The following is a 24,492-nucleotide window of genomic DNA, read 5'->3' on the forward strand; positions in this document are numbered from 1 at the left end:
AGTGCGTGTATCTTGACCGAATGCCATGAACTTGGACTACTCCCGCGAAAGATCAATGTCTAATCTCCACCTCTCCAATGTTGATTAGAAGAGAATAAAGCCCTAGTTAAACTTTTACCTTTGATTAGGCGTTGTGTTGCCTTTGAGCACTCTGGCAGAACTGAAGAAGCAGGTCACGAACACGTTTTCCTAAACTTTACATGAGAGCATTGCCATAGGCCACCAGAAGGAGAGGAAAGGCTCCAAGCGTTATACATGTGCATAGACATTGTAACCACTGCTAGCGAACTTCGTCATATCATTGTGAATAGAGAGATTGATAATATTAGTTGGTCAAGAAACATAGCTTACCTTAGCAAACCACACACTTGCCCTCAATAAGTGTGTGGAGGTTGACTAATCTGTATGTAGCCAAATGTTGCTCCGATGTATGTTGGGTGACATTTAGCTGTGCAACTTTGTCATGAGAAGGCAAAAAAATATTTTTTTTGCCTTGATCACAAGGCTCGGTCTGACCTAGGCGCTGCGGATATGCTCTACCGTTTTTTTATATTGACAACTTGTCCCAGGTCTTTTTTTACAGGTGTTCAGAAAGTATTCACACCCCTTGACTTTTTTAATTTTTATTGAATATTAAAACAACCAGGGTCAAGCGCCCTGCCCAAAAGCACGTAGAAAAATCTCACACCAAGTCAAATATTGTGTGTAGATGGATGAGAAAAAAAAACTATTTAATCCATTCTGAATTCAGGCTGTAACACAACAAAATGTGGAATAAGTCAAAGGGTATGAATACTTTCTGAAGGCACTGTATGACAAGTCAACACTCTGCGGCTGTGTCCAGTGTACTGATAAAGGCCAAAAAGGTGTTCAAAAACCCTAAGTCTTCCATTTTCATACCTGGATGTCATTAATGAACAACTGATAGGCCTATCTGTGGTATTACAACAGTAGCCTACTATACCATATATTCTCTACAGAAGGAAATTGATCATTCATTTGGGTAACTCCAAGTATAAAATAATGTAGAAAAGAAGGGTTAAACACAATAAAATGCTGCCAATTCCAAATGTGTCCTAAGATGGATAATTTGAGCATTTCCCACTGGTCATACGTATAAATGTGTAAGGACAGTGACCATTTATTCTCATGGTGAAATGTTCTGGTAAAGTGTAATATAAGCCTGAGATACGGTTTCTCCTATGAATCACTGACAGTATATTGATGATGCCCTGTTGTAGGGGCTGGACTCCGGTAATGTCACAGTGGTGCAGGTGGTAGTGATGCTAGCTGGAGGTCTTAAGGCAGTGCAGCGCCTGACACTTTGACGGAGAGGTAGAGGGGACCTGAATGGAGACCTTGCAAACAACTCTCGCTAAAGAAAACCATCCATACAAGATGCCATTTTCAGAGACAATGGCCACACATCATGATTACATAAAGTGGTACAAATAGTTTGAGTTTTGACAACCCCCAATTTGATAATAATTTACATTCAGACAGCTGGTGATTCAAATTGAAAGGTAATGGAGAAACAGAATGACATGGGGATCCAACATTTTGTCTCCTGTAGTTGTGTTGATGGCTAACCTCAGCTCAAACTCACAGGTGTACAATTTCCAGTCATTCTGGGTAGATGTCAGGGTTGATTATAGTCCCTAGAAGACAGTACTCTCTCCCCTCTGGTTGTTAAGGAGAAAGGTCACAAATACATGTTTTTTTTTCCTCCAAAAGGAACAAAAATGCCGTGCATGCACCCATGAGATACCTGGAAGAGATTAGTGGACATTGTTCATACTCCTCCTCTTGGTTTATGTAATACTAAAAGGCTGACAGCCAACAAATCATAGGGCAGAATTTAAATGGACAAACTGTTCTCCCAATGGAAGTTAGATTTGTGAATGAGCTTAGAAGGTTGACTAGGAGTAGAAGAGCTGTTCAAAAGATTTAGGGCTATCCCCGACTAAAGAAAATATTGGTCGACCGAGAGTCGTCTGTTCTTTTGACCAATCGATTGGTTGACATTTTAAAATGTGTATTTTTTAATATATAGAAACCTACCTATGTTTGAATAAAATCAACTATATGTAAGCTACTGAGTTTGTCAGATGCTTTAAGCACTGCGATTAAACATTAAGACATACAAATTACTAAAGAGGGAGGGAGCCAGAGATCCATATAGTCTAACCAGAAGAACAAAAACCTGTTCCCGACCCTCCTCCCGCTGGCGTTCCATTATGCTCCTGAAGTTGCCGGTAATAGGCTACACCAGTAGTCGGCAACTTTTTCCATTTGGTGTGCCAAGTTATCGTACCATTTCCACTGATCTGCATGTGCCAGTTATGATTTTCATATGCACATTTCCGTGGAACAGTTTAATTTAATTTATAATAAAGTCCTATATCTCAAAATCAATGTCATGTGGTTAATAAAAAATATATCTAAATGAAAATGACACAAATCTAAAAGTAACTTCTATTGCCATTGCCAATATGTAAAAATAGCCTACATAAAACCAACAAATAAAAACATTGCAACCCACAGGTAGAAAATATCCAGATAAAAATAAATACCCTATAAATCACATTGGCTACACATGGCCTGTCTGCAAGGAACTTGAAACATTGTGTCAACTATTGTATTAACTTGGTCTAGCCCAAAACCTATGCTAGCAAACTTGCAACATTGTATAAAAGAGTTTCCATGCCAGTGAGCTCTGACAGACAGACACAGCTGTAGGCTATTTGCGCAAGGGATAAGAAGTAATCAGGTAGGCATATTCTATGATCTTTCCACCAGATCAGAGCATTAAAAACATTTCCCCTTTCATGCTGAGTGGTAATCAAAAGGGAGAGAGCTGGAAAGACTTTTCAAATAGGCTACATTGAGGAACTATTGTCATTCTCAATGGATGTAAAAACAGACTTCATTTACTTGCTGTTTGGGGCGAAGGAAAACATACTTTGAAAAGCTGTGGAAGTGATGGTGAGTTAAGACAATCAGAAATAGTATCAGATCCCCAAATGGGCACACTTATAGGCCTACATTTGCACGCAGGCCAAGTAGACTAGTCCTACTTCTATATGTGTAATCAGGTGCGTGTCCTTACTCAGAATTGACAGGAGTGCTCCAAACAAAAGACAATGAAAACATTGACAACTTGTAAATGGAATGAAATAAACCAAAACTGTGTAGCCTAGGTTGTGCGCTCTGCAAACAACGTGTCCACTCCTACAATGACAACGGTAAGACGGTAATAATAATATATTGAATGCATTAACAGAAATGACCGTAACCAAACAAACATTGTAGATTAGAAATTATGGGAATTAACAGTAAATGTACTACTGGTGAGCCATCCCTGCAGCCTACGCAATGGATTAGTCCACTCAAACAGGCGTGAATCAGACAGTTGTCTCATGTGCCATCATTAAAAAAATATATATTTGCCACTGCTCGACTAAACAAAACTTGGTCGACCAACAGCATATCGACCAAACAATCGACCAGTCAACTAAATGGGGTCAGCCCTAAAAAGATTCCAGTGTAAACTCATCAACTTCTGGGTCAAGTTCAGGAAGTTACATAATGTTTTGAGAATTCACATCTGGCATGAAGATGCACACTGGCATTCCATTGGGGTCAACAAAGGGGGCACGTCGAAACCAACTCCCCCAAATGAGCTTTAAATAGCATTAGTATTTTATTGGCAACAGTGCACTGGAACTTCTCAGACATTACATGCACATAACTCCTAACTCAACCTCCCTTGTACAAACTCACAAATTGGTGCAAATTCTGACCAGAATGGCAAACTCTGAAATTACTGACCAGAGAGAAGAGTAGGAGCTTTCACCTTTAAACATACAGCACCGGTCACAAGTTTTAGAACACCTACTCATTCAAGGGTTTTTCTATATTTTTTTCTATTTTCTACATTGTAGAATAATAGTGAAGACATCAAAACTATTAAATAACACATATGGAATCATGTAGTAACCAAAAAAGTGTTAAATCAAAATATATTGTATATTTGAGATTCTTCAAATAGCCACCCTTTGCCTTGATGACAGCTTTGCACACTCTTGGCATTCTCTCAACCAGCTTCATGAGGTAGTCACCTGGAATGCATTTCAATTAACAGGTGTGCCTTCTTAAAAGTCAATTTGTGGAATTTATTTCCTTCTTAATGCGTTTGAGCCAATCAGTTGTGTTGTGACAAGGTAGGGGGGTATACAGAAGATAGCCCTATTTGGTAAAAGACCAAGTCCATATTATGTCAAGAACAGCACAAATAAGCAAAGAGAAACGACAGTCCATCATTACTTTAACACATGAAGGTCAGTCAATACGGAACATTTCAAGAACTTTGAAGGATTCTTCAAGTGCAGTCGCAAACACCATCAAGCGCTATGATGAAACTGGCTCTCATGAGGACCACCACAGGAATGGAAGACCCAGAGTTACCTCTGCTGCAGCGGATAAGTTAATTAGAGTTACCAGCCTCAGGAATTGCAGCCCAAATAAATGCTTCACAGAGTTCAAGTAACGGACACATCTCAACATCAGCTGTTCAGAGGAGACTGTGTGAATCATGCCTTCATGGTCGATTGCTGCAAAGAAACCACTACTAAAGAACACCAATAATAAGAAGAGACTTGCTTGGGCCAAGAAACACGAGCAACGGACATTAGACCGGTGGAAATTGGTCCTTTGGTCTGGAGTCCAAATTGGAGATTTTTGGTTCCAACCGCCCTGTCTTTGTGAGATGCGGTGTGGGTTAAAGGATGATCTCCGCATGTGTATTTCCCACCGTAAAGCATGGAGGAGGAGGTGTTATGGTGTGGGGGTGCTTTGCTGGTGACACTGATTTATTTAGAATTAAAGGCACACTTAACCAGCATTGCTACCACAGCATTCTGCAGCGACACGCCATCCTTTGTGATTTATTTAGAATTAAAGGCACACTTAACCAGCATTGCTACCACAGCATTCTGCAGCGACAAGGACAATGACCCAACCCACCTCCAGGCTGTGTAAGGGCTATTTGACCAAGAAGGAGAGTGATGGAGTGCTGCATCAGATGACCTGGCCTCCACAATCCCCCGACCTCAACCCAATTGAGATGATTTGGGATGAGTCGAACCGCAGAGTGAAGGAAAAGCAGCCAACAAGTGCTCAGCATATGTGGGAACTCCTTCAAGACTGTTGAAAAAGCATTCCAGGTGAAGCTGTTTGCGAGAATGCCAAGAGTGTGCAAAGCTGTCATCAAGGCAAAGGGTGGCTATTTGAAGAATCTCACAAATAAAATATATTTTGATTTGTTTAACACTTTTTTGGTTACTACATGATTCCATATGTGTTGTTTCATAGTTCGAGGTCTTCACTATTATTCTACAATGTGGAAAATAGTAAAAATAAAGAAAAACCCTTGAATGAGTAGGTGTTCTAAAACTTTTGATCGGTAGTGTATATTTTTAAAGTAAGTGGTGAAAAGATGAATGCTGCTGCGACCTTGATATACGTATCCCCTCTATAATTACTTCCAGTGGTGTAAAGTTCTTAAAAGTAGTACTCTTAAGTACTTTAAGTATTTTTACTTAAATAGTATCTGTCCTTTACTATTTATATTTTTTGACAACTTTTACTCCACTACATTCCTAAAGAAAATACATTGTCCCTGACAACCAAAAGTACTCGTTACATTTCAAATGCTCAGGCAGGACAGCAATATGGTACAATTCATGCACCTACAGTGAGGGAAAAAAGTATTTGATCCCCTGCTGATTTTGTACATTTGCTCAGTGACAAAGAAATGATCAGTCTATAATTTTAATGGTAGGTTTATTTGAACAGTGAGAGACAGAATAACAACAAAAAAATCCAGAGAGGGAAATAAGTGTTTGACCCCCTCTCAATCAGAAAGATTTCTGGCTCCCAGGTGTCTTTTATACAGGTAACAAGCTGAGATTAGGAGCACACTCTTAAAGGGAGTGCTCCTAATCTCAGCTTGTTACCTGTATAAAAGACACCTGTCCACAGAAGCAATCAATCAATCAGATTCCAAACTCTCCACCATGGCCAAGACCAAAGAGCTCTCCAAGGATGTCAGGGACAAGATTGTAGACCTACACAAGGCTGGAATGGGCTACAAGACCCTCGCCAAGCAGTTTGGTGAGAAGGTGACAACAGTTGGTGCGATTATTCGCAAATAGAAGAAACACAAAATAACTGTCAATCTCCCTCGGCCTGGGGCTCCATGTAAGATCTCACCTCGTGGCGTTGCAATGATCATGAGAATGGTGAGGAATCAGCCCAGAACTACACGGGAGGATCTTGTCAATGATCTCAAGGCAGCTGGGACCATAGTCACCAAGAAAACAATTGGTAACACACTACGCCGTGAAGGACTGAAATCCTGCAGCGCCCGCAAGGTCCCCCTGCTCAAGAAAGCACATATACAGGGCCGTCTGAAGTTTGCCAATGAACATCTGAATGATTCAGAGGAGAACTGGGTGAAAGTGTTGTGGTCAGATGAGACCAAAATCGAGCTCTTTGGCATCAACTCAACTCGCCGTGTTTGGAGGAAGAGGAATGCTGCCTATGACCCCAAGAACACCATCCCCACCGTCAAACATGGAGGTGGAAACATTATGCTTTGGGGGTGTTTTTCTGCTAAGGGGACAGGATAACTTCACCGCATCAAAGGGACGATGGACGGGGCCATGTACCGTCAAATCATGGGTGAGAACCTCCTTCCCTCAGCCAGGGCATTGAAAATGGGTTGTGGATGGGTATTCCAGCATGACAATGACCCAAAACACACAGCCAAGGCAACAAAGGAGTGGCTCAAGAAGAAGCACATTAAGGTCCTGGAGTGGCCTAGCCAGTCTCCAGACCTTAATCCCATAGAAAATCTGTGGAGGGAGCTGAAGGTTTGAGTTGCCAAACGTCAGGCTCGAAACCTTAATGACTTGGAGAAGATCTGCAAAGAGGAGTGGGACAAAATCCCTCCTGAGATGTATGCAAACCTGGTGGCCAACTACAAGAAACGTCTGACCCCTGTGATTGCCAACAAGGGTTTTGCCACCAAGTACTAAGTCATGTTTTGCAGAGGGGTCAAATACTTATTTCTCTCATTAAAATGAAAATCAATTCATAACATTTTTGACATGTGTTTTTCTGGATTGTTTTGTTGTTATTCTGTCTCTCAATGTTCAAATAAACCTACCATTAAAATTATAGACTGATCATGTCTTTGTCAGTGGGCAAACGTACAAAATCAGCAGGGGATCAAATACTTTTTTCCCTCACAGTATAACGTGTTGTCATCCCTACTGCCTCTGATCTGGCAGACTCATTAAACACAAATACTGCATTTGTAAATGATGTCCGAGTGTTGGAGTGTGCCCGTCTGTCCGTAAAAAAAAAAGAAAAAAAAAAGGAATTTGATGTATAGCGTTTACCTTTACTCAAGTATGAAAATTGAGTAATTTTTCCACCACTGTACTTAAGTACATTTAAAACCAGATACTTCTACTCAAGTAGTATTTTACTGGGTGACTTTCACTTTTACTTGAGTCATTTTCTATTAAGGTATCTTTACTTTTACTCAAGTATGACAAAGGAGTACTTTTTCCACCACTGATTACTTCACTAAGCACATTCTTTAAGTTAAAAATAAAACACTGATTCTTCTCGATTATAAAAATGACTTGGGGGGGGGGGGGGGGGGGGGGGTCATTCAGGGGTAAAACAAACAAGCCTATGTTATCTTTGTAAATTAACTGATTTATAGTTTCATATACAGACATCAGCATATATCTTCCAAAAACAAAACTAAAGACTTACATCCGGTAATGAAAAAGCAACAGTGGAGTCAAAAAAATATATAAATAAAAAATAAAATGCATAAGAGGATGGATAAGAGCGTCTGCTAAATGACTAAAATGTAAAAGTAAATGTAGGGCAGTAAACAAGAGGGATGTTCTGTTACTTTTGATATAACCACTGCTGAGCTGTAGCTGTAGAATCAAAACAGACAACATTCACCTTTTTTGGACTTGGCTCCGATCTTCAGTTTGGAAGGCCACGCTATCTGTGTTTTGGTTTCATCCATGACCTGCAACAGATATTGGTCATATTCAATAAAAGGAATAAGTGTCATTACATATCTATGTTTAATATACTGTACAGAAATGGAGATCAGGAAAACGATAACACAATAATGCTTCTTCTTGAGACTGCCTATACTGTAGTCCGTTTAAATGACCAATTTGACATGACAGATAACTGCATGGTACACATTGATATATACAAATCTTAACACAGGTGTCATTTTACACATAACATATATCCAGCCTCACTTCAAATTAACAGTATAAATGAGGACCACATTCTAGTAAGCACTAGCCAGAAAAATTCACAAGTCTGCTGTGTTTACGGCTGATTGAATGTGGCTTGAGGCTTGTCTAAACTTTGGACAATGCCTCATTGCCCTACACCTCTTCCAACCTCTTGCCATGATGACTTTGGAGAGAACCTACAAAGAGAGGTCTACCACCAACAATTTTCTAGAAAGGCCTTGCACTCGAAGGAGAGAACGTGCGCAAAAGTCATAAACTCAAAAGAAACTGGAGAAATCAACCAGAACGGTTGAGAAATGGTACGATCCAGCCAAAATATGCCTTTTGATATAAGCTTACTGAAACAAATGTACTCTGTGACGAAAAAAGCCGACATCTCCATATTTTCTGAAAGTGGACTGGGTGTTGTTGGCTTAGGAACACGTGAAACGTGTCAGCTGGAATCTATGTGAGAGCCCTTTGACAAGTCTACCCATCGTAACCAGGAGCATATGCACAAATGTGAAACAAAAAAGAAACAAAAAAATAAAGAGCAAAGTACAAGTCCGAGAGGAAAGAGTGTGTTATTCTGAGGTACTACAGGCCTCCTCCACACGCTCATGAGGCCGCTCACCGTCGCCTAACTTCCTGAACATAGACTGGGGATCAAACAGTTCAGCCCTGAGAAACATGAACCATCTGCATTGCCTAATGGAGACCTGCTGACTGGTGGTTTACATTAGAAACTAAAATCTCAGAAAACCATCCATCTCCAAAACACAGAGATCTGTCCTTGTCCTTCAATTTCCTTGTTTTCACAAAGGTCCTGTCGTGATTGTTTGTTTTAACGCGTACCAGGGGCTCGTGTTTTTAGGTGGAGAAGGAATGAACTCAAACTGGTTTGGACACGTGAGCGCCCTATGAATGTTCCCTCATACAGTATGAAGCTGCTCCATGTTCTTCATGGGCTTCAGTGGTTATGCAAGGACCTCCAAACCTCACATGGGAACCCATGCAGAGAGACAATATGCTTAGAGCAGATGTCCCTGTCGATAACCAGGTTTCCATCCAACCTTTTCATGTGAATAAAGTCTAATAGAAAATGTCACGACAGACCTGATAGAAACTTAGATTCACATGATATGTTGTGTGGTCCATGCAGTTTATTAAGCTAAAGATTAAATAAGTTGTGATGAACTTCACAGGGTGGTGAAAGTGCATGAAAGTGTGGTTGTAAAAGTGCATTTGGTTTTTGGAATAATGGGGACCATGTCGTCCAAAAGGTTGACTGAAGTTTTCCAAAAAGCCCCTGGATAATCATCAAGACTCTTGGAAGAATGTTCTATGGACAGATTATTCAAAAGTATAACTTTTTGGACGACATGGGTCCTATTATACAGTGAGGAAAAAAAGTATTTGATCCCCTGCTGATTTTGTACGTTTGCCCACTGACAACAAAACGATCAGTCTATAATTTTAATGGTAGGTTTATTTAAACAATGAGAGACAGAATAACAACATCCAGAAAAACGCATGTAAAAATTGTTATAAATTGATTTGCATTTTAATGAGGGAAATAAGTATTTGACCCCCTCTCAATCAGAAAGATTAATGGCTCCCAGGTGTCTTTTATACAGGTAACGAGCTGAGATTAGGAGCACACTCTTAAAGGGACACCTGTCCACAGAAGCAATCAATCAATCAGATTCCAAACTCGTTGACAAGGTGACAACAGTTGGTGCGATTATTCGCAAATGGAAGAAACACAAAATAACTGTCAATCTCCCTCGGCCTGGGGCTCCATGCAAGATTTCACCTCGTGGAGTTGCAATGATCATGAGAACAGTGAGGAATCAGCCCAGAACTACACGGGAGGATATTGTCAATGATCTCAAGGCAGCTGGGACCATAGTCACCAAGAAAACAATTGGTAACACACTACGCCGTGAAGGACTGAAATCCTGCAGCGCCCGCAAGGTCCCCCTGCTCAAGAAAGCACATATACAGGCCCGTTTGAAGTTTGCCAATGAACATCTGAATGATTCAGAGGAGAACTGGGTGAAAGTGTTGTGGTCAGATGAGACCAAAATCGAGCTCTTTGGCATCAACTCAACTCACCGTGTTTGGAGGAGGAGGAATGCTGCCTATGACCCCAAAAACACCATCCCCACCGTCAAACATGGAGGTGGAAACATTATGCTTTGGGGGCATTTTTCTGCTAAGGGGACATGACAACTTCACCGCATCAAAGGGACGATGGACGGGGCCATGTACCGTCAAATCTTGGGTGAGAACCTCCTTCCCTCAGCCAGGGCATTGAAAATGGGTCGTGGATGGGTATTCCAGCATGACAATGACCCAATAACACACGGCCAAGGCAACAAAGGAGTGGCTCAAGAAGAAGCACATTATGGTCCTGGAGTGGCCTAGCCAGTCTCCAGACCTTAATCCCATAGACAAGTTGTGGAGGGAGCTGAAGGTTCGAGTTGCCAAACGTCAGCCTCGAAACTTTAATGACTTGGAGAAGATCTGCAAAGAGGAGTGGGATAAAATTCCTCCTGAGATGTGTGCAAACCTGGTGGCCAACTACAAGAAACGTCTGACCTCTGTGATTGCCAACAAGGGTTTTGCCACCAAGTACTAAATGATGTTTTGCAGAGGGGTCAAATACTTATTTCCCTCATTAAAATGCAAATCAATTTATAACATTTTTGACATGCATTTTTCTGGATGTTTTTGTTGTTATTCTGTCTCTCACTGTTTAAATAAACCTACCATTAAAATTATAGACTGATCATGTCTTTGTCAGTGGGCAAACGTACAATATCAGCAGGGGATCAAATACTTTTTTCCCTCACTGTACCAAACACTGCATTCCACAGTAAGAACCTCATACCAACGGTCAAGCATGGTGGTTGTAGTGTGATGGTTTGGGGATGCTTTGCTGCCTCAGAACCTGGATGACTTGCCTTAATAGAAGGAACCATGAATTCTGCTCTGTATCAGAGACTGATCAACAACTACAGGAAGCATTTGGTTGGAGTCATCGCAGCTAAAGTTGGCACAACCAGTTATTGAGTGTAAGGGGGCAATTACCTTTTCACAGAGGGGCATTGGGTGTTGCATAACTTTGTTTATGAAGTAAATTAAATAAGTATGTAATTGTTGTGTTATTTGTTCAGTCAGGTTCCCTTTATCTAATATTAGGTTTTGGTTGAAGATCTGATAACATTCAGTATCAAATATATGAGTAGAGAAAATTAGAAAGGGGGCAAATACTTTTTCATGGCACTGTATGTGATCGTATACAAATGTAAGCAAGGTTTGAAATGATTAAATTTTTTGTCAAATACTATATCGGTTTGGGCTTCTTGCCGTCAATTTGCAGTCTACAAATTATTCGTAATTATGTTCCGGCCCCCTGACCATCCGCTCAAGAAAATAATTGCGGCTGAATCCTAGTTAATGATCCCAGATTTATGTACTGCACTGCATTTTTATGAAAAATTCAAAACAAAAGCAACTATTCATAGAGGAAATGTTAAAATTCTTCCATATGTTTGGGAAGTGTTGGCCTGCTCGGCATCCTTCAAACTGACAGACAGATTTTCCAGCGCCAGTCTCAACCACCTGTCGGGCAGTGCTTGTTCACTCCAGTATTACACACTCTTAAAGACCACTGATGGTTGAGTGGATGGCCCTTCAAGCCTCACTGAGTTTTACAAACATACTATAATCTAACAAAGATTGCAAAAAATATTTATCCTAGTTATTGCAGGGACCCATGTAAACATGAATGATGATGATATATATTTATAAGCACATTTGATTGCTCTGGTCAATTCAATTGCAAAGATAAGAACCTTTGAAAATGTAGCCTATACAACATAACTCAAATATCTGGTCAGAGTTAGGCTAAATTATTAATCCCGGTTGTTTACACACCACAGATGGGCTGATGAACTGCCATGCAAGCACATAACTATGCTATGTAGCATCACTGATTGTGGGGCCTATCCACAACACAAACACTACAAACTTGATTTTAGAAAAAAAAGTCTACATTTAATCCAGTTGCTGTCTCTGCATTCTTCATTGAAACCAATAAAACAAATCCACTAGAGTATTGGCAGCCAAAAAATGCTTCCATGATATAAAACACATTCCTACAGTATAACAAATGTGTCTTGTTGAGTTGCATTTTTCATTCTCTCACTAAAGACCTTGGCTCATGTTACTGGTCTTGGGTATTATCTTTGTCTACTGGCAAGAAAAGCCCCGCCAAGCTGGAGTTCTCATGAAAGCCCTTGGCTGTGGCACTTCTAACCATTTCACAAGATAATACAAATAAAATAGAGAACCAAGAAGGTCGTCTAACGAACAGAATAGAGCAGTTTGTTTTCTGAATCGAACAGATACTGATGTACAGGATACTAACCTGCTAGGACTTCATGTGGAAACGGTTTTGCATCCAACTATGAGGACGACATGGTATACAGTTGACCTCCAATAATCTAGGACTCTGGGAAATCTAGCCCCAGGGATAGCCAAATTCAAGATATATGATAAGTCCCATCTTTACCAACGTTCCACACCAGCACTGCATCAGAGACTGTCTTTTTAGCACATTCTCGCCATCATGATACACGTGAGCATATTATCATACATTTTATATGAACCACCCCCATAGACTTTCATTCTGTAAACAAAACTTTGTGCTCCCACTCAACTGTTCGACTAAAACACATCTCTGGAACATTTTCTTCATTATATCCATCATATCTCTGGCCCTTTCCCTCCCCAATTGTATCAGTCTCATGGGCCAATAATGGGGTTTCAGCTTAATTCCACAAAATGATTTTGTCCCGGTGAAGAAACCCAACTCGCCTTTTTACTCTCTATGGCGCTTTAAAATTCTTCAGGTACACCAGAGTAACTACAGTATGCAGATCTATGCATTTCATCCAAAATATAGACATTTCCAAAACTACACACATTCCAGGAAAGGCCAGGGAATGAACTATGATCAGATATGATATCACATGATACAATGGATACAGGACAGGGATTGTATACTGTAGCATAGCAACATGCAATGCAACAATAGTTATGAGATGACCACTGCCCTTTGTTGCATCCAATTGGGAAATGTATGCCTCAGTAAAGGCCAGGCATGTTTTGAAAGCCAGTTAATACAAAGCAGAGCAAAACCCTATTAAAGGGACGTCAAATAATTGTGATGAAACTGACAACCGTATGTTTATAGAGGTATATGCAATTACACAGATTCCCTAAGTCCAAACTTTACAGCCCATTACATTTTTTGACGCCCTCTATTTCTTCTCTAGAGGGTCTTGTTCAGGAACTTGCTTCCTCTCCATAGTTGCGGTTCTTGGCAAGGCCATACAGATGGGAGTGATTTCTGACAGACCACACACCATTTTAAGGGTGGATGGCGTTTATTTTTATGAAGGGGCCAGCAAATACCTCTCAAATGGATCAGATATTTGCACAAATTAGGTATACTATACATTTAATGTTCCACTCTTCAGTCTTTCTGCTACTGCGCCCTTCTCAAATAATGCATACATTTAGCATTGTGATCAGTTTCATAACGAATTACGATGATTGGATCTTGCAGGTGCAGATACATACGTAGTGCTATAACCCAAATTGAACAGGATGTCATTTTGGGAATGTCATGTAAAACAGCCACATGTGCTATGTGCACGTGAGTGTATACAGTGCCTATAGAAAGTCTACACTCCTCTTGGATTTCTTCACGTATTATTGTGTTACAAAGTGGGATTTAAATTGATCTACACAAAATACTCTAATGTCAAAGATTAATGAAAAATAAAACACTAATATGCCTTGATTAGATAAGTATTCACCCCCGAGTCAACAATACAAATTAAAAACACAGTTGGCAGCGATTACAGCTGTGATTCTTCTTGGGTAAGTCTGAGCTTTACACACCTGTATTGTGCAATATTTGCTCATTATTTTTTTCAAAATTCTTCAAGCTCTGTCAAGGTGTTGGGGATCATGGCTAGACATCCATTTTCAAGTCTAGCCATAGAATTTAAAGCAGATTTTGGTCAAAACTGTAACTTGGCCACTCAGAAACATTCACGGTCTTCTTGGTAAGCAACTCCAGTATAGATTTGGCTTTGTGTTATAGGTTATTGTCCCGCTGAAAGGTGAATTCCTCTCCCAGTGTCTGGTGTAAAGCAGACTGAAAAAGGTTTTCCTCTAGGATTTTGCTAAGCTCCATCATGTTTCTTTCACCCTAAAAAACTCCACAGTCTTTGCCGATCTCAAGCATACTCATACCATGATGCAGCCACCACCACGCTTGGAAATAAGGACGCAGTTCCTCAGTGATGTGTTCTGTTGGATTTGACTCAAACATAAGGCTTTGCATTTAGGCCCAAAAGTTTACTCCTTGGCTGTGTTTTTTTGCAGTATTACTTTAGTGCCTTGTTGCATGTTTGTATTCTTCTTTTCACTCTGTCATTTAGGTCATTATTGAAGAGTCACTATAATGTTGTTGATCCATCCTCAGTTTTCTCCCATCACAGACATTGAACTCTGTAGCTGTTTTAAAAATGGCCCCATGGTGACATCCCTAAGCAGTTTTGTTCCTGTCCTGCAGCTCAGTTCAGGACAACTGCATCTTTGATGTGTCTGGGTGGTTTAATACATCATCCACAGCATAATTTTTAATTTGACCATGCTTAAATATATATTTAATGTCTGATTTGTTATTGTTAACCATCTACCTATCACTGCCCTTCTTTATGAGGCTTTCGAAAATCTCCCTGGTCTTTGTAGTTGAATCTGTGCTTGAAATTCAATACTTGACTGAGGGACCTTACATATATTGTATGTATGGGGGGCAGAGGAAGGGGTAGTCATTCAAAATCATGTCAAACACAAATTTTTCACACAGAGCGAGTCCATATAACTTATTATGTGATTTGTTAAGCCAAGTTTTACTTCTGAGCTAATTTAGGCTTGCCTAAACAAATGGGGTGAATACTTATGCAATGACTATATTTTAGTTCTTTAATTTGTTATTAATTTGTAAAAGTTTGTAGAATGTTCTTCTCACTTTGACCTTATGGAGTATTTTGTGTAGATCAATGAGAAAATATTACAGTGAAATCTATTTTAATCCCACTTTGTAATGCAACAAAAAGGTTCAAGGGGGTGTAGACTTTCTGTATACTTTTCTGTGTGTGTGTGTGGCACGATGGCAATCAACATGGATGGAGTGGACTTACTTCCTGTATCACTGGTGCAGCTGTTGATTCAGCTGGGTGTGTGTGTGTGGGTGTGTGTGTGTGAGAGAGAGAGATAGACAGAGGGTTTAGGGGGTAAAGGGATGTGGGTGGAAGTTCTCCTGTTTCAGCTGAGAGCTGAGGGTCTTAGTCAGTGATCCATCAACTGTTTTCATCCCATGAGACTGATCGCATGAATTGAACATGTGGCAACAATCCAAGGGTTAACTCTCACAAGCTCCATTATGTTTGGGGAGAAGACCTTTACCTTAAGGTGCTCAACTAATATGTGCATAGTTCATAATATTATCCTAAATTAGGAGCTACTGCACAATATCTGCTACTTTTTAAAACATACAAAGTATTTACAGAGGAACACAACCAATTTAGAGGGCTATTGGGTTGATGTAATGGACACCTCGCAAAGTCAGCAACTACATTTAAATAACCATACAATTAATTCCTTCATTGCGATGTGATGACTCATTTTCACCCTTTCTTCACTTTCTTCCACTACCTTGCTATCCCTCTAGTCTACCAAAATAATCAAAAGATTTTCCTTTCACACTTACTTAGCAGCACAAAACTACAGGGCGGTGTTGTACTCCTAAAGTAATGAAGTAGAATCCTTCTGGCCTCAGATCAGAGTGCATCTGTGCTCATATATCAAGCTGGCACTGTTTACAGAACCACAGCCGAGGGATGAGGGAGAGAGGGAGGGACTGGCTCAGCACTCAAATAAATTTGACTAAAGCCTCCACTAAAGCTCTGTGGTCCATAGTCTACCAGTCCAGCTCTTCACAGTCCAATAGCCCATCAATCCAACACTCCAAAAAGGTTTAATGGTCCACGGTCTACCAGTCAAACTGTCCACTGTCCAGACATCGGATGGTCCAACAGCCTGTCGAACTGTTCAATGGTCTTGGAGTTAAATTGTCAAGCAGTTCCACAATATATAATAGCCTAAACATAAAGTATGTTGTCCAACAGTCAAATACACCAAAAGTCCATATCACAATATATAACAAATTGTTTAATACACTGATCTGAGTGGGAGACAATGCTTGGACCCAGCATGAGAGGGAGAGAGAAAATGGGGATGGATGTGGTTGGGTCTGAGAGCTGGCCTGAACGGAAGACAAACAGACAATGAGTAAGAGAGTGATCTACCACAGGGAAATGCCTGCAAGAGTGTTTTGTTTTTCTCCTACTGACCTCACAAAAACTTGCAGCTCATTTCCATGGAACTGCTGGGACTCCAACCCTCACTATAAAACTGTATGTGCATGTGTGTGTGTGGTGGGGGGGGGGGGGGATCATTGTATGCATTTTGTGTGATATAGGAGGGACTGCATATGTGTGTGTGGTACATGGGTGTGTTTGAGGGAAGGAAATGGTGCAAGTAAGACTTCCCATTTTCATTGACTTCAAGATAGTCCAGACACCTCATACATTTTATTTAGAATAAAGCCTTCCAGATGTCTACAATGTTTATTTTTCTGACATTAATTGGGTCTGTGTGGTGGTCATGCTATCGGAGGGAAATTAAAGACCCATTTGAACAGAAATTCTTCAATAAAAACTTCACAGTCTATGTTAGTGGCCTTTTCCTATCACCAATTAATGTACAATTATTGACCTTTTAACTTCTGACAAGCATAGTTTGGAATGGAACATTGGCATAGTAACGATTGCATGTGAAGACAGGGCAGTGGCTTTGGAAAAGCAAAATTGGCAAGCCAAGGCACCACCTACAATTATGTCAGATAAATTGAATTGAATGAGCTCCATATTTAGAGACAACACATGTCTAGAATCTATGGTAAAAAATAATGGGATGGTGCCTGGTTTGCATTTCTTGGTTATGAAATGGCTGTAGGGACAGTTAAATTGCCTACTGCTGTGTCATTTAATTTAACTTCCGTCAAAACCAGAGAAAATAGACATGAGAATGCTAAAATAAACCAATGTCCATCACTTAGTTAAAGTCCATTAAACATACTATGGAAGGAGTTCAAACACTTCAGGAAACAGCACTTTAACAGGAGCAGTGTCTTCAAACACTTTTCCATTTTCTTTTAGGCAATTACTTGGATTCTATGCAATAATGTAGAGCAGAGTAGTACAAACTCAACTGAGTCTTCGAAAAATATGAAAATATTTGATGGTAACAAAGTATGACAACAAAGCGGATGCATCTGTGTATGAATGCATTGTATCCATCACATTGGCCTATCAAATGTGCAGCCTCAGCCTGTAAAGCACAAGCCTGACTTGTAAAAGGCCCACGATAGTTTCAGGTGCAATGGTTTCAAGTCGAAATTATACTAACGTATCTGAAATCAGGACCCTATTAAGGACCACCTGACACTTGGTCTACTTTCCTCACCTGAAGGCAAGTGCTCTCCTCTGGATTTGAACACAATCCAAACATAATCCAATAATACAGATTAGAGACTTACCTTCTGAAAGAAATCCTCGCCACCATTGACTCGTCCCCCAGTGGCCGCTGTAGAGGAGAGGAAAAATAAACAATTCATGAAACCATTAACTTGTAAATATACAATAATGTATAACATTCACAGAGCCAAATCACGCTTCGGTTATCCAATGTCCTGGAAATGTGAGGATACCAGGACTAAATCCCAAAAATATACTTTTCAGTGGATCTCCATTCCTTAGGTGTTGTGATTGGCACATCAGTACCTCTAATTTTTGGATTTAGATAGACTTCAAACTCATTCTTGATAATCCTTATAATCAGATACAGCTTCCCTGTAACAAATTGCTGAACTTTGTGTAAAGGTCTCAGTGCTATACTACCATGATGGGTGATCCATCTTTTTGGGATATTCACACTTTTGGACAGACAATGTCTCCTCCTGTATTAGTATGGTGCCATAAGGCTGGCATGAGGAATGTTAGCTACCAGAGAAATGACTGACAGATACCTTGCAGAGCACACAATTTTGTAAGGATATCCCTGAGTATAAGAAATATTATTTGAAAGACTTGCCATGAAAATATAGTCAAGACCACTGCTTATGGTACTATATAATATGGCAAGGAACAGTCTCCTAACCACAGTGAATACAATAATTTGTTTCTGATACAGATATTTCTGCAAGTCCTTTTGTCTGGTTTGTGGCTTTTCTGTTGATGTAAAATACATAGTTGTTCTCCCAGAGCATTCACATGTTTATCCGTCATTTGAGGTGGTTGATGTAAAGCTAGTAATGATGCGTTTCTGTATTCACTTTATGGATTTACCACATTTTCAGAGAAACTGGGTCAGGAGCACCACAGAACTGGTGTACAGTGATAAATAATGGCCTTGGTGTAATGACAATAATTAATGTTATGATCAATTTAACCCAATGTTCTGTTTAGTATCACTTCTGGACAGCAATGCATTTTCTTTAGAAAAATTACCGAAAATGTAAACATTCCAAATGTTTAACTGCCTATAATTGGTCCATGGAAACACATGGTATATGTACCTTGGCAAAAGACTGCAGGACAATGTCATATGTAGGGTTGCAAAAACCTGGTCACTTTCCCAAAATTCCCAGGTTTTACAGAAATCCCGGTTGAAGATTCATAGAATAAGTAGGGAATAAGCAAATTAACTAGAATACTCCAAACAGGAGTTCTTTAAAACTGTGGATTTTTCAGAAAGTTATCAGAATTTTGCAACCCTAGTCATATGTCATCATGATTTTCTATTGAAATACAGTACTTTTGCTTTCTTGATATCAACATGTAATTCATGTTGTGGAGGGGTTGACAACTTGACAGAGTATCAATATATCTGGTCCTGAGATTGATCCAAGTTGTTTCTCCCACTTTGAAACCTGGCCACAGTTTCATTAGATTTAAACCTTAATATGCAGACATGTGCAAAGGTACCTTCTAAATTCTCCAGTCATGAACACCATGTGATGGATAAGGAGTGGTAAAATGAAACACTAGTGGCTTGACATGATTTGAAGGAAACAAATATTTCGCTGTCCTTTCTCAATATAAAATTTCTGGGTAAGCAAACATTTAGGAATTAGATAAGCGAATAAATGACCCCAACTGGTACTGTTTTTTTTTGTGTCCAGACAAACTGGCCCTTGGCGATGGAGTAATGCCTTCATAATGTACATTGCACACATGCTTGTACTTACTCCCCCGCAAAAACACCTTTGCAGCTGTTTCACACGAGGGCCTGCTTCACTCAGAAGAATGTGGCCCATAAATTTCAGTCCCCGATTAGTCTGAAAGTTGCAGCTTTCTTACAGGGAACATGATTTTAAAAAGAAATTACCAATGGTTAAAAGGGTTTGATGTTTTCACAGAAGTAAAGAGTGACTGCCTATAAAAAGCAACGAAACGGCCTATGTGGCATCGATTTGAGTAAGAAACAGTTATTCTAGTGTCACAAATAACTACAAAGTGTAAATAGGATAATTTTGGTCATAAAGCCAGTCTCGTCTAAAACGGAGTTTGGAACATCCATGCATCACAACGGGTAAATTAAGGTTGGGTTTTGAGTTGAGGATGTTCATATGCCCGCTAACATGGGGTGAACAGCTGCAGTGATTGCGCTCTATCCAATAATATAGACAGTGAGACAGACCTGCCCAGCAATCCGACATTGTTTACATAAGACAACACACATTTTTTCACTTGAGAAATACTGCACCAAACACTTTAGATGTAAAATTGCGCGGCAAAAACATCCAAATTAAATACAGATTTCTTGAGTTATCATAGACTCATTCTGGGGATTTTGAAGAAGTGAAATAGGCTTCCACGTCTACAGTGTCTCATGGGGGACAAACATAATTACCCAAAATCGGTCAGGAAACACCTCCAAGACTGAAATCTCGTTTTCCTAATGCGCAACAGACAAACATGTGCCAATCGGCGTGTTCAGTGGCTCTTTAAGGAAATGCTGTTTCAGAAAGAGCAGGTTGGGGTCAGGATGCCCTGTGGGAGTTGCTGGTCATTGTAGATGAGGAGTGTGGTGAATCACACTGTTGAGAGGAGGTGGGAGTATTTATCTTGGAGGTCCAAGGGATGAGGTAGATGATACAGCCTATTAGGGCCACACTATGAAATGGCATGATACTGGGCTAGCATGTCTGATTTTGGGAAAGATTAAGCCTCTGGTAGCGGGTGGGCCGGCATTATTGGAAACATACAGTATCAAATTATAGAATAACACCAACAGAAAGGAATACTGCACAGTAAAAACAATACACACTCTGATTCATCAAAATACTAACATTGTCTTAGCTCTGTAGGTTATGAGACAATGGAGACATAGCAGCAGGTGTACTGTAGCTTAGCATTTTCAGGTTCAGCCAACAGCTCTTAAGACACACAGAAAACTAGACAGAAATAAACCACACAAAACTCTGCTCTGTAATGCTCTCAAGCAAACAATTTGTTGATCAAATCTCAATGTCCACAACATTCCGTTTTTTTTCAAGTGGTAGAATGAGAATTTACAACAGGGGTAAAAAACCAGGCCCTCAAAGGAAAGTCACTAAATCTCAGTGACTGTAAATTATTTAAGGTAATTTCCATGTAAAAGGAGCCAAGAGCACCAACACGAAGTTCATAGGAGCATGTCAAATGAAAGCTAAGAGTCTATATATTTTTGTAGTGCTGAGCGATTAACTGAAAATCCTGTTATTTTTTGGTTTTTAAACAACTAATTGACCAAAGTCGGTACAATTATTTGAATTCCCTTTTTGTTTTTTTCTTGAGAGCTCAATGCGCACATTGCACAGTTTCTCTAGAGATTAATCAGATCCAGCCTGAACTGTGCAATGTAGTAGGGAGTAGTAGTTTCCAACAGACCAATATTCTACATAGTTTAGCACTTAAAACGTGGTAATTAACTACAATGACCATAATCCATTGTGCATCTACAGTGGCTTGTGAAAGAAATTAGACAAAAAAAACTAAAAAAAACTTTGTAGAGTCACCTTTTGCAGCAATTACAGCTGCAAGTCTCTTGGGTTATGTCTCTATAAGCTTAGCACATTTAGCCACTGGGATTTTTGCCCATTCTTCAAGGCAAAACTGCCTTGGCTCCTTCAAGTTGGATGGGTTCCGCTGGTGTACAGCAATTTTTAAGTCATACCACAGATTCTCAATTGGATTGAGGTCTGGGCTTTGACTAGGCCATTCCAAGACATTTAAATGTTTCCCCTTAAACCACTCGAGTGTTGCTTTAGCAGTATGCTTAGGGTCATTGTCCTGCTGGAAGGTGAACCTCCGTCCCAGTCTCAAATCTCTGGAAGACAAACAGGTTTCCCTCAAGAATCTCCCTGTATTTAGAGCCATCCATCGTTTCTTCAATTCTGACCAGTTTCCCAGTCCCTGTCGATGAAACACATCCCCACAGCATGATGCTGCCACCACCATGCTTCACTGTGTGGATGGTGTTCTCAGGGTGATGAGAGGTGTTGGGTTTGCGCCAGACATAGTGTTTTCCTTGATGGCCAAAAAGCTCAATTTTAGTCTAATCTGACTAGAGTACCTTCTTCCACATGTTTGGGGAGTCTCCCAAATGGCTTTTGGCGAACACCAAACGTGTTTGCTTATTTTTATCTTTAAGCAATGGCTTCGTTCTGCCCACTCTTCGGTAAAGCCCAGCTCTGTGGAGTGTACGGCTTAAAGTGGTCCTATGGACAGACATTCCAATCTCCGCTGTGGAGCTTTGCAGCTCCTTCAGGGTTATCTTTGGTCTCTTTGTTGCCTCTCTGATTAATGACCTCCTTGCCTGGTCTGTGAGTTTTGGTGGGCGGCCCTCTCTTGGCAGGTTTGTTGTGGTGCCATATTCTTTAAATTTTTTAAATAATGGATTTAATGGTGCTCCGTGGGATGTTCAAAGTTTCAGATATTTTTTTATAACCCAACCCTAATCTGTACTTATCCACAACTTTGTCCCTGACCTGTTTGGAGAGCTCCTTGGTCTTCATGGTGCCCCTTGCTTGGTGGTGCCCCTTGCTTAGTGGTGTTGCAGACTCTGGGGCCTTTCAGAACAGGTGTATATATACTGAGATCATGTGACACTTAAATAAAGTCCACCTGTGTGCAATCTAACTAATTATGTGACTTCTGAAGGTAATTGGTTGCACCAGATCTTATTTAGGGGCTTCATAGCAAAGGGGGTGAATACATATGCATGGACCACTTTTCCGTTATTTATTTTTTCGAATTTTTTGAAACAAGTTATTTTTTTTCATTTCACAATTTTTTTCATTTCACTTCATTTCACTATTTTGTGTATGTCCATTACATCAAATTGTAATGCAACAAAATAGGAAAAATGCCAAGGGGGATGAATACTTTTGCAAGGCACTGTACTTGGCCGGTCTGTGTTTCTTTTAAGCCTGCTATAGAAAAGACAGAAGAATGCCCGATCATGAGGTGATATAAAGAGCAGCTGTTGCGTCGGGAAGTATCTCTACCTGAAAATACATGATCTAAGTGATTGATAATTGGTATTCAGCAGTCATAAAAGTATGCCTTATTTACTTTGAAGAACTACAAAATAGTGATTCTGTCAGACGCATCTACCAGAAAAAGTTAAGGTATTACAAATACACCAAAAAACTATAATGTTGAAGTAAATAACCCTGCCAACTAATATCTAATACACTTATATTTAGTTTAGGAGAATTTGTTCTGCTTTCTGTAAGTTTAAGAAACTTTGCCTTGTGCCTTGAAATTCTGTTACCAAAAACGCACATATCTTTAAGATATTTTCAAATTTCTCTCCCTAATGAGGAGGGAGGACGTGGTCCTCTGTAGCTCAGCTGGTAGAGCACGGCGCTTGTAACGCCAAGGTAGTGGGTTCGATCCCCGGGACCACCCATACACAAAAATGTATGCACGCATGACTGTAAGTCGCTTTGGATAAAAGCGTCTGCTAAATGGCATATTATTATTATTATTATTAGGATAATGAAAGTTCACAGAAGTAACAAGCAAAAGGTAGACCTATCAATTACATATAGTATTTTTACAAATACATTTTGTTTATGAATTATTAAGTGATTAACTCGAAATTCTGTTACCAAATCGATTTTAAAAAATGGACAAATTGATATAACGGAATTTCTGCAATTGAATTGGCCAAAATGGGAATTCATAGTAGTCACAAAACACAGTTGGGTCACCTGCTATGATCCTCCCTTCCACTGGCATACTGTTATGTTCAGCTGATTACTGTTTTCTTTCTCTTTCTGTCTTCTGGTCCTTTGTAGCTCAGTTGGTAGAGCATGGCGCTTGTAACGCCAGCATAGTGGATTCGATTCCTGGGACCACCCCTACGTAAAATGTACAGTGCCTTTGGAAAGTATTCAGACCCGTTGACTTTTTCCAAATGTTGTTACGTTACAGCCTTATTTTAAAATTGATGAAATACAACAATTTCAAATCTACACACAATACCCCATAATGACAAAGCAAAAAACAGGTTTTTAGAAATGTATGCAAATGTCTTCAAAACAAAAAACATAATATTTACATAAGTATTCAGACCCGTTGCTATGAGACTCAAACTTGAGCTCAGGTGCAACCTGTTTCCATTGATCATCCTTGAGATGTTTCTACAACTTGATTGGAGGCCACCTGTGGTACATTCTATTGAAAGGACATGATTTGGAATGGCACACACCTGTCTATATAAGGTCCAACAGTTGACAGTGCATGTCAGAGCAAAAACCAAGCCATGAGGTCGAAGGAATTGTCCGTAGAGCTCCGAGACAGGATTGTGTCAAGGCACAGATCTGGGGAAGGGTACGAAAACATTTCTGCAGCATTGAAAGTCCCCAAGAAGTGGCCTCCATCAT

General features: G+C 40.0%; 1 protein-coding gene across 1 annotated transcript in view; it reads right to left on the bottom strand.

Moving 5' to 3' along the window:
• LOC311134998 (protein bicaudal C homolog 1-A-like) overlaps positions 1-24,492 on the bottom strand; it is a 121,707-nt gene that overhangs the window by 53,889 nt on the left and 43,326 nt on the right. Inside the window, exons 2-3 of the mRNA XM_084168802.1 lie at positions 18,094-18,140; positions 8,053-8,122 (exon numbers count right to left, since the gene is read on the bottom strand). Coding sequence (XP_084024928.1) covers positions 8,053-8,122; positions 18,094-18,140 — 117 coding nt within the window. The remainder of the gene's footprint in view (positions 1-8,052; positions 8,123-18,093; positions 18,141-24,492) is intronic.

This window comes from Coregonus lavaretus, assembly GCF_964263955.1.
Source record: "Coregonus lavaretus genome assembly, chromosome: 1".
In the NCBI taxonomy this organism is placed as follows: domain Eukaryota; kingdom Metazoa; phylum Chordata; class Actinopteri; order Salmoniformes; family Salmonidae; genus Coregonus; species Coregonus lavaretus.